A 12,097-nucleotide genomic window follows, 5' to 3' on the forward strand; every position below is an offset into this window, starting at 1 on the left:
ACTTGGCAAGCATGACGAAATTATGCTTCTGTTACAGTATTAGTTAGTAAATTTTATATTTTTGGATGTTTTTATTATCACTAAAAATAACTTATCTATTTATACTCTGTGAACTACTCAGTGGAAGTAGGGAGTACTTATAAGCGATAAAGCCGGTAGGATGTCACCTTTACGAGCTTTATCATGTCCACGTTATGTTTATTTTTTTACATCGAGTTTATTTTCTTAGGCATTCACTATATGGCCGGACAGATGTGGAGTGCTGGAGGATTTCTTCCTATAAAAAGGGAACAAGGTGGGTGATGAAATAATTTATTTTCGAAAGTATTGTGGGTAAAACAAAAAAATAATGGTTGTCGACCTACAAACTCTTTAACAAGTTACAAAGTTTAAATTGACTCAATTTTGTTTTACCCCTCGACCTTTGACTCTTTGCACTAATTACTAATCTAAGGAAATTTCATTCAAATCAGACAAGATTAAAAAAAAAAAGGTTTTATTCTGTGTTAAGAGTTTCGAAACTCCAAAAAAATAACGGAATAGGTACTTATAGGATCACTTTGTTATCAAAAAAAGGTTTTGTAGGTAACCTCCAAACGAATCCATTTGAAAACTGTGGAAAACTGACGAACCTCTTCGGGCAGTGGTTGTACCTAACCTACTTATTAGGTACTAACTACTAACTAACCTACTGTGAATGCAGTCCAATGCAAAACTCAAAAAAAAGTCTAATGTCATGCAATTTATAACCCAAGTTCAAGGTCCATTTACAACGAAAACCCATTGAATTTCATCGCCTGAAAAATTGCAAACATTAGCTTTAGCAAGAAAATTGCTGTTTTTATGGAATTGAAAAACCTCGCTACACACAAAAGCGAAGTATTTGGTAGTAATTACATTTATTTTTGTACTGGTACGGGACGAAGTCTGGTAATTCTTCGCCCTGCACCAATTCGTATTGGACGTCGACCACAAAAATATACAGAAAAATCTAGCTTAACTCTTTATTCTATGTCCTAAGTTAAAGGCACTGCAAGATTTTTTTGCCTCGTACGAACTGTCAAAATTTTCAGTCCTCCTTGAGTCGTGTTCGAGCGCTAAAGGTTGAGACCTGCCTTCTGCATCTCTTTCTCACATATGACCTTTTTTATCTGTTTCTGTCGCCGGCGCGGCGAGTCTCGAAACAAAAAATCTGACATCGTGTACATTTCAATACAATCCTGAGTGCTTTCAGATTAAGATTCAGTTTCCGTGCTCTGTAGTGCCGTCATCACATGAATTATGCCTGGTAATATCATAAACAGCAGTTGTGTATGCGACAAGTGTGCTGTAATGGGTGCGTTGACCTAAAATAACCGAGGAAAATATTCGGGGAACGAATATTTTCCGGAATCCATCTCATTTTTGGTCCAACGTCCCATCTGCAAGTGATATATTACGTCGTTCAATTTATACTTCTGAGAGTACGTTCCTAGTTCTACAGCTAGGCAGATTATTTACTTATTACTAGTATTATTAAGTCATGGTAGGTAGCTAGTCATTAGGTAACCCAGTTGGCAGGTCGCTTGCCTCTCACTTTGAGGTCGCAGGTTCGAATTCAGCAGAGGCCTAAACCAATGACTGTCGAATATGTTTTCGAATTCATGTTTGGATCATAAATGATTATCACGTGCTCAGCGGTGAAGGAAAACATCGAGAAATGCATTTTCGCAGGTATGTGCTTTTCCCTTCGCGGGTTGGAAGGTCAGACAGGCAGTGGCTTTTGTAAAAAAACGGACCTGTCAAATCTTCAGGGTAGGTAAGCGGACCCTGTGAAAAGCAGGATAATGATTGATGATGAGCATTATTAAGTCATCATCATCTCCTTGGCGTTACCTCGTTTTGTACGGGGTCCAGTTTCCTAACCTGAATATTTAACAGATCCCGTTTTTTAAATGTAAGATTTAATGTAACATAACCCTTATTCCAGGCAATAATCCCCATTATGAATACAATAAAGCTTGCGTTCGATTGAAGGAGATAAAGAGCTTATTCCATTATTTTAATTATTTGGTTCAGAGAATTTATCGATAGATTGGCGACCAATGTCGATGTTAAGCTATTATTTTAAACTCATTGGATATGTTTTAATAAATTTGCTACTCTCTCATTAGCTAACTGTACCTACGAATAGGTATAAACTAGATGATGCGTGGTTCGTTTCCTGCTAAAGAAGCTCGCGTGTCCTGTATTTGTTCGAAACTGCCCCACCTACCTATTTATATGGCGGCCATATTGTTTTTCCGCCATTTTGTTTTTTTTCACTGGCGATAGATCAAGACTTAAATAGGTCTTCTGAAAACAATAAAGTTCTAGGTGCGATACGTTTGCCAGGCCGTAGGATGTCCCCTGATGCAAATCAATACAAATTTATTTGCTAAAATATGGTATGTATTAGATTATCTACAGATGTTATTTACATTTCAGACACAACCGGACACTTCATACACCTCGTTTTACACAGATACTACACATTAACGTCATCGCACACGCGTATCGATACTCTTGCGTTCGCGTAGAGTTCGATTGAAGTAGATGTACGATGTCACGATGCGACACGACGCCTATTTAATCCGTCATTAAAATTTTCCTCTTCGTAGGTATATAGGCGTCACATTCCAATCCAGGTATCGTAGATAACTATTCTAAGTACTGTCAACAAATTATTTTATTCTTATAACTCGTAAGTGTGAAAGACGCATCGATCGAACCCTGTCCCAGTTGAATAAAATCCAGGCGTGTCGTGCACAGTCTTAAAATTGTACGCGCACATAAAATTAATGTAAAATTTCTGTCGGAAGTCTGAAAACATTTCAAAAGCACCGGTGTGCCTTTCTTTACATATTTACACAAGCTACGCACACAAACACACCTTGCACACCCCAGTCCAGACGCGCTTCAAAGACAAGGACAGAAGATGGTTTCAGCTGTGAGCGAGAAGGAGAGGTAGGTGATATTGACCTTGCGTGCGAATGACGTCAGAGGCGACCTAGCTGCAGCTTCCTTTGTATCTACGCCGGGCCTGTGTGTGTGTGCGTGATCCAGACCCTGAAATCATAGATGTGTGCGTGAACTTTCCTCCTAGCGTTGCGCATGTGTGCGTTCCGCCGTGTATGTGTACAGCTTTTCAATGTTATATTACGTGCAACGTTGCGAGTGTGTGCGTGCATTGATTTCCCGTAGAGAGCAACAGGCAGTTTTACATTGTTCTTATTTTCTTATATTACGGTTAACGAGCTTATCATGTTAGTTCGTAAGTGGGGAAAATAGGGGGATACGTTTTTATATTGTTTTCCTTTATGATTGTTTTGGCGTTAGGTTAAATTGAATTCTTCATAGGTATTTTCGTAATGAATAGTCTGTATTTTTTACTATTTTACCACATGTTCTAGAATAGATACATTACACATTGTATTTTATTGAGGTAGTTTACTCACTTAGTAGGTATGTCGAGTCTTTTGCTCAGTACACTTTTTAACACACATATGTATATAAAAAATAGGGGCTTTACTTTCTTGATTCTCGTATGTCAAAAGCAGGTACTTACCCTATTTGATTAGATGATTATTACATTTTTGTTACATCTTTGTAAATCGTTTACAAAAAATATAATAGCAAAAGACGCTGAATGGTGTACAAATTGAATTGCTATAATATATTTCACAGGGGCTTAATGTATCCCGTGTGCACGAGTAACGTTGATATTTTAATTAAAAATCATATGAAATTGGTTCACCGTTGTAAAGGCCATTGCGTGACCTCCGTGGACGACCCGTAGGTCTCGGGTTCGAAGCCCAGTGGGGACATAAACACAAAAATCACATTGTGATCCCATGTTAACATTTAGGAGGTTAAAACACTTCATTACAACGTAAACGTTTTACAAAGACTGCACGACAGAAATAGAAATAGTGTCATTTTATTAGGTCATAGAATTTTATTTACCATTAAATGTTTATGAGGTCGATTGCGTTTTAGATTACTAAGAGCGGCGAATGCTGACGTTAAAACTGTATTTTATAAGCGTAGCTTTCTTTTCTTTTTTTATAATAATAATTACTTAATAATAAATATATTAACAGCCTCCGTGGTCTAGTGGTTAGAGCTCACGATCTGGAGGTCCGGGTTCGATTCCCGATGGGGACACACACAACAACAAACAAACAAACAGCCTATATACGCCCCACTGCTGAGCACAGGCCTCCCCTCAATCAACCGGAGGGGGTATGGAGCATACTCCACCACGCTGCTCCACTGCGGGTTAGTGGATATGTTTTTACGGCTAATAGTCGGGACCAACGGCTTAGCGTGCCTTCCGAAGCACGGAATCATCTTACATTTTTGGACAATCAGGTGATTCAAGCCTGAAAGGTCCTTACCAAACAAAGGACAGTCTCACAAACTGATTTCGATTCGAAAATGTCCCCATCGGGAATCGAACCCGGAGCTCCAGATCGTGAGACTAACGCTCTAACCAGTAGACCACGGAGGCTGTTTGTTTGTGTTGTTTGGCTGGAGACCAAGCAATGATTACAAATAAAAGTTTATTGGTAAATAGGCGTGAGTTTATATTTCTTGTGTAAATAAACAACAAGTACTTCCGTAGTGAAAGATAACTTGGAGACTTATTAACATATTATGCAATAAAAGGGATCAGTCTATCGCCTATAAATATGCTCATTATGCTGATAATTAAACAACATGCTCATAATTGTCATTAAGTATTGTAATAAAATTGTAATGAGGAGCTCGGTGGCGCAGCGGTTAACGCGCTCGGTCTGCGATTGTTGAAGTTAAGCAACTTTCGCAAAGGCCAGTCATAGGATGGGTGACCACAAAAAAAAAGTTTTCATCTCGAACTCCTCCGTGCTTCGGAAGGCACGTTAAGCCGTTGGTCCCGGCTGCATTAGCAGTCGTTAATAACCACCAATCCGCACTGGGCCCGCGTGGTGGTTTAAGGCCCGATCTCCCTATCCATCCATAGGGAAGGCCCGTGCCCCAGCAGTGGGGACGGTAATGGGCTGGTGATGATGATTGTAATAAAAAAACTTTATATTGGCAACAAACAAAATACAATCAGCTAGAGGCTGGTGCCTTCTTTTAAGCTTATAGGGCCTGTGTTACGAGGCACCGCTCCGCCAAAGTTGGTAACAATAACATTTATTATGCTTTTTTATTGTTCTACCGTGCTTACACTATATTACTTAATTATAATTTACATACATGCAAAGGAGGGATGTGCCAGTGTGTGTGTGTGTGTGTGTGTGTGTGTGTGTGTGTGTGTGTGTGTGTGTGTATGTGTGAATCATCAGCATGTTATTGGCGATAGACTAAAGCATTCTTGTTCATAATTGTCATATATTTGCATTTTGTAAAAGGTAAAATAAACAAACAATATAATTGTAAACCTTTATTTAACGAAATATTTACACAATGCCCTATCTTTTACAAATAATTGTAAATCGTATTCACAGTACAAATAATATCAACGGTTTTATCTATGCTTCGACTGAAATGTACGAAGCAAAAAAAAAATGAATGAGTGAATGTGTGTGTGTATGTGTAATGTAAGAAGCAAAATTTCGACATTGCAATGTCAATTCCATTAAAATTAAGAATGAAGTGTAAGTACTTCTTTCGTGGCATAGACTACATTTCCAACCTGGTATTATTTTAAGTTTTCGTTTTGCAATAAACCGGTGAACTTTGCACGTTGAAATAAAATAATATTCGCAAGTTGCCAACATACAAAGCAGAAGAACTTTAAGTTTGTTTCATAAGCTCGACTTAATTTTTACTCTTTTTCACCGCGTATGCAAGTCGTGTAACTCGTGTAACTTATTACTTACAAGAGCGGGCGTGGGCGCGGAAAAATCAAACTTTACTCTTAAGTATAGAATCGCGCGAACATATTCATAGCATATCGCTAATTTAGCCGCGCGAAAATAACTTATTCTACCGTTGATTTTCTTTGTAATATGACAAAACTTATCATATTTGAGCTACAACTTTAAACGCTAATTGTTTAAATATTTTGTTTATATTTATTTCTATTTAATTGTAACTAAACATTATTAATGCTATCACAACTGAAGGCCATAAGGCCATTTATATTTCTATAAAATACACAATATATAAAAATAAAATTAAGTAGGTTTAGTTTAGTATTGAAAATATTATTAAATAAGTTCGAATATTAAAAAATCCTGACATGCATACAGCGAAATAAAATATGTACCCACCTATATTTTCAAAACATAATTTTATTGTACATAAAATATTTAGCAATAATTATTAAACATGCAAAAAATTGTGTTAGATACCATCCATAATTTTAATATAAGGAAAATGTACACAAAATTTTACCTTATTTTATGGCCACATTAAAAGAGTAAATTTTTTAAATAAGAATTTCAAAGTAAACATGTAAAAAATTGTCGCACACAGTTCACTATAGCTTAAAACTATAAGTAAATAAAGTAAAATAATAAAACACTTACATTACTATTAACAATTTGTATAAAAATAGAAATTATTATTGCATCTAATTATGGCATACTATTTTTAATTTTATTATTCTACTGAAGAAATAAAATTGTATCCGCGACAATTTTGTGTTTGTGCAATGTAAACATTTTTATTATGACAAGGTAATTTTATTTTCGTTGCCTGTTGGGTAATTATGCAAAGTGATTGGAAGTAAGGTAGGTAATATAATATAATCAAATATTGAATATTTCCCGCCTTCACCTTCCGTTCACTTGGTATAAATAATACTCATTATTTCTACACAGTTAGTAAGTATGTGTTACCCAACTAAACGTGAATACAAATATAATTTCCAACCATTTCGTACGATTTATGATAATTAATAATATTTTATCAAGAAAATGTTTTAACGCTCATTTGAGTTTAAATACTTCACGCCTGGCAGGTGAAGTTCAATCATCAATACAAATATTTTATTATAATATAAATTATTAAACACGCTTTTAAAAAAAATATATATCGGCTTTCACTTGATAAAAAAATATAGATATACATTGATCGAATGCGCGTTCTATCTCACCAGGCTGATGAATAAATGTTTATATACTCATGAACATAGTTGTCCCAGGACTAGTCTCAAGGTTAGTCTCAGGGCTAGTATCAGGGGTAGTATCAGGGCTAGAATCGGGCCTAGACCTAGAACCAGTCTCAAGACTATTCAGACATCCACGAGAAGCAACAGCGAAAGACTCTATACATATGAATCCTACACTTTGAACTTTTAAAAACAAAAGATGTACATTAAAATTTTATAAAAAAATCCCAAATCCTCAGGAGCAGGCCTCGCACCTGACAAGGCCGACTTCGTCGCAGTTCATACACTTCAAGGCGACGAATTCAGCTGTGAAGTGGTTCCTGTGGAGACTTTTCTTCGAGCCGTTGCAGATCCGGCAGGGCAGCAGGCGGAAGCCGCCGCATACTTGACATGTGTTGCACGCGTCCGGGCTCTGAAAAAAGAAAATATCATTGTGTAATTTTTTTTAAGTACCAATACGTGTTCCAAATTCACAATCTTAATCTTATAGATTATGAAGGGATGCCTTTGCCTAGCAACATATAATAAAGAATAATATTACAGAACTCTCCATCGTCACCCGTCGCTAAAGATTAAGAGTGAGAACGCGCAGACTGTGTCCCACTCGCACTTACGCGTTAGGCGGTACACGGAAATGGTAAGAATGATATTTCTGTTTGGGATGTCCGGAGTGTGTCAGCAGTGAGAGATTATTTATTAAATAAATAAATAAAAAAGAAGTTTATTCAACCCCAAAATTTTTACAAAATTGTTAAAATAATTACATAAACAAATTTACAAATTGCTGCTGAATAATCTGAATAATCGATTATTGTAGATTTGCTGCAAACTACTTGGCCTGACAAACTGATTCAGTCTTCGCTTTGTGTATTTTAAAGGAAGAGGCGAAGCGTGTCATATTTATTACAATACGTAAATAGACAGACAGTGATTTATGAAAATACATTTCCACGTTAATTTTGCACGTGGCTAATTGTGAGGGCCGATTTCCATCGTCTACAACTTTAATTGTATTATAATCCAATTAATCAATATACATTAATTTGCTTTTCATACACCCAATGGAATACCTAATTTCCAATTTAATTGAATTATTACCGTCACAAGTTAATTGAAAGTATAATTGAGGGTAAATGTATTTTTCTTTCCGGGAAAAAAAATGTCGTTATTTTGGTATAAATGTCACGTGTTTTTTAATTAACTGACTTCAAAAAGAAGGTTCTATTTCAAAAAGTTTAATTGGCAGTATCAGTACGGATGCTGATTTAAAGTGTGTCAGGATTCAAGCAAATGGAATTCCATAGTCTTTGCTTACCCCGGTGGAAAATAGGCGTGACTATATGTATGTGTGTAGGTACATGCTGCTAAATTGTCTGATACCTTATCTGCCAGTTAAGTGCTTGACAGCAGTACTCCTAGATATCTGCTGAATAAGTTCTCAATCACCAGTTTTCACCAGGTCAGGCTTGATCCGTGCAGTCGGAAAATAATTTGTCCTTTTTAATAATTTTGTTGGTTTTGTGTTTTTTTTTCCCGATACCGACCCCGCCGGCCCGATACCGACCCCGCCGGCGTGGTCGACGTTTTCCCTCATTCAGCGCTTATCGCTATCGACCCACTAGGGTCGATTAATTCTTTCAAATATTTTTCCTCTCAGACGACGCCCTGAGCCGAGGTTCGCGCCCAACTGGGCACCCTCAGGCATGTTGTCTTAAATGTTGTACCGGGTGAGAGCCTTCAGCGCTCCGCATTTGTCCGGCCAAGTAGTTAATGCCATCTGCGGCAAATCTACAATAAGTCACGTCAAAAAAAAAATGTTTTTTTTTCTTTTGGAGTGGAAGAATGATTAAAGCTAGCTGAATATATATGTATCTACGTATTTAGCAAATTAAACTTAAATGATAATAAAACTATGCAATGTTAGACATCACTTCTTGTAATATTGCAGGCTTTTAAGAAAATAAAGACATTACAATCGTAAGGTATTTTTATAATAAAAAAAACACGCCACGGCTCTGTATGCAGCAAGCGTACCTATAGCTAGGTAATTTTGAGCTCAAATTTTTATCTGTTTTAAAACTAGCGTGTTCTTCTTATCGTGTCGACGGCATATGAAATAGTATCGGCCCAAAACTTGGCAATAAATATGGCGCTATCTGCAGCGCTCATCAGATCCTCCTGCGTGTGGAGGATTAGCGTGTTTATTGCGAGGGTTTGTTAACAAAAATCACATTCGAATGAGAGTTTTCAAAAAGGCGCTTACTTGGTTTTCACTACGGCAGTGGTTACGGACTCTGAAAGGGACAGCAAAGGTTTATTCAGAAAACACATTATTCTCCGCGAAACCACTGATTCTGGTGCCTATGATAAATAATGATAGTGTGTTATATATAGGTGTTGTACTACTAACATAGAATTAAGTGTCATTGCTACTAACAAATTATGGATGTATACGTATTATCCGAAATAAATTGTTTTGAATTGAATTGAATATGTTCAGTTAGCAACCTAAATCCAATAAAACAGAGTCAATATTTGTGTCTTGTCCTTGTATCACCCTGATGGATAGCTGGGCTTGCGCTGCCCACGCTGTAAGTAATTACGATTAACTTGCTACCGCACCTGTTACCACTGTTAATATAAATGTACTAGGAAAATGTATAGAAATATTCAAAGATAAGATGCTGAACGGCCTCCGTAGTACTTTTGTCCGGCCAAGTAGATAAAGCCATCTGCGGCAAATCTACAATAAGTCACGTCAAAAAAAAAAATACTTTTTGGTTCAGCGGTTGAGCGTTGGGCTCACGAACCGGAGGCCGCGGGATCGAATGCCGGTGGGGACATATCACAAAAATCACTTTGTGATCCCTAGTTTGGTCACAGGACATTACAGGCTGATCACCTGGATGTCCGAAAGTAAGATGCTCCGTGCTTCCTGATGTGTGTACTTACATTAAGTATGTAGTCATTACATGAGCCATGTCAGGGGCCTTTGGCGGCTCAATAATAACCCTGACACCAGGATTGATGGTTGGTATTCCACAGAATATGCTCACCTTATATGGTTTTAACATCTTTCTTAGTTCACCACTCTCATTGAGCTTTTCCACCATATCGGCATCCTGGAACAGAACAGAAAAAATATATTAATTTTATTATCTTTACAAGAGAAAATTGCTTGTATGATGCTCGCCAAACGGATACAGTTTGATAGCGAGTACTTTTCCTCGTACGTACCTATGTACAGTCATTAGCAATATCATGTACTCACTTTAGAACCCTGTCGAACTTTCATATTTGACATTTAATGAGACTTACGGTTTAATTTGTCAAAAAAGTTAATGTGACATGGTTTCAAAGTGTATACATGTGGGATATAGAAATAAAACGGGATATTTTAAATATCGTTACTCCTTATATTTTAACAAAATCCTCTAACCCGACCGACGGAATATAATATAATATAATAATTTAATATAATAATGTATTTATTATATAATTTAATAATAATAAAATATAATTAATAAAAATCATTTAATATAATAAAATAATTAATTTAAATAATTTTTACTTTTTTAATAATAATAATGTACACTTTAGGACTCTGTCGCACTAACATATTTGACATTTAGCGAGACTTACAGTTCAATTTGTCAAAAAAGTTAATGTGACATGGTACCAAAGTGTATACATATCAATGCTCGTGACCGTACGTATAGCAGGTTCAGTGTATAAATTAGTCTTTTTCTCATTTATCATTATTTCTGAGGCTTCATTTTATTTGTGCCACAATAGTTAAAATAATAATGTATTTTCTTTAAATCATTGATTAAATATACATTCTTATACAAAAATATTTACTAAGTTTCTGTATTTTATGTTACAAATAAATGTTTCTAATAATAAGTAATAAAAAGAACATTTATATAGAAAGTTGTCAATAGCTTCAGACCTAGAGGAAACCTGAAGAAAGTAGGAAGTGTTTATAATATTTTTTATTGTTTGTAGGTTCTTTACACCTAGTAGTGGCAAAAAGTTGGTAAAAATAATATTTTGATCACCGAATGGTGTGGCTACACTTACGCCATCTATTAACCCCGAAAATTTCGGGATTTCGCGGGATTGGTATTTCTAATCCCGCGGGATCTCGAGTATGCGATTTCGAGTCGGGATTGTATTCCCTACTCACACCTCATTGTATTTTCTGTTAGACCAACATGATATCACATAACTAGTAAGACGTTTTTTCCCAATATAATAAATCGGAGATAAGACAAACTTTTGTTGCCCATTTCCGTAGAAACGGGATGGGAAGAGTGAAAGCGATCAAAACAATGTCAAGTTTCATTCACATTCTGGATCTAAAAGAAAATCTAGAAGGTTCCATGGTGCTATCATAACATGTCGTAAATATGGGTATAGAAGTTTCTAAGGTGACATGTAAGCGACCTACACAACGCTATATGATATCGCATTGATCTGCGATGTTAGGGTAAGGTTGCCAGTATTAGACCACATATATCTGGGGGCACGGTAGTGCCCCCGCCAAGACGAGCAAAGCGACGCGCAAGGGCAGGCGCTACCTACCTTTTCTCGAAACGATTTGCCGATTTTTTGAACCCTCATAACTCAGGTTTGGATCAATAACGTAATCAATACGTCGTGTGGGTTGTGACGTGGATTTTTACCCTAATCTCTGGTGTCCAGGTTATTATTGAGCCGCCAATACGTATTTACTACAAGGATTATCTACACAAAATGATAAGCATTGTTAAGAAAATTCACTATTTTTATCATTGGTCAAAAGGGTCAAAAAATCGAACCCGGAACCTCCGGATCGTGAGCCCAATGATCAACCACTGGACCACGGAGGTCGTTAACAAATAGGCATTATTAAAGTCTTAACAAATAGGTAAAAATGTTGGGCACGAGAGATGCGTGTTTGAATATATCAGAAATACAGCACACTTTTCC

At 36.5% G+C, this 12,097-nt stretch overlaps 1 protein-coding gene across 1 annotated transcript in view; it reads right to left on the minus strand.

Moving 5' to 3' along the window:
• Window positions 1-5,436: 5,436 nt before the first annotated feature.
• LOC126375662 (glutaredoxin domain-containing cysteine-rich protein CG31559-like) overlaps window positions 5,437-12,097 on the minus strand; it is a 120,528-nt gene continuing 113,867 nt past the window's right edge. Inside the window, exons 4-5 of the mRNA XM_050022716.1 lie at window positions 10,180-10,245; window positions 5,437-7,535 (exon numbers count right to left, since the gene is read on the minus strand). Coding sequence (XP_049878673.1) covers window positions 7,359-7,535; window positions 10,180-10,245 — 243 coding nt within the window. The 3' untranslated portion in view covers window positions 5,437-7,358. The remainder of the gene's footprint in view (window positions 7,536-10,179; window positions 10,246-12,097) is intronic.

This window comes from Pectinophora gossypiella, chromosome 19 (genome assembly GCF_024362695.1).
Source record: "Pectinophora gossypiella chromosome 19, ilPecGoss1.1, whole genome shotgun sequence".
Lineage (NCBI taxonomy): Eukaryota > Metazoa > Arthropoda > Insecta > Lepidoptera > Gelechiidae > Pectinophora > Pectinophora gossypiella.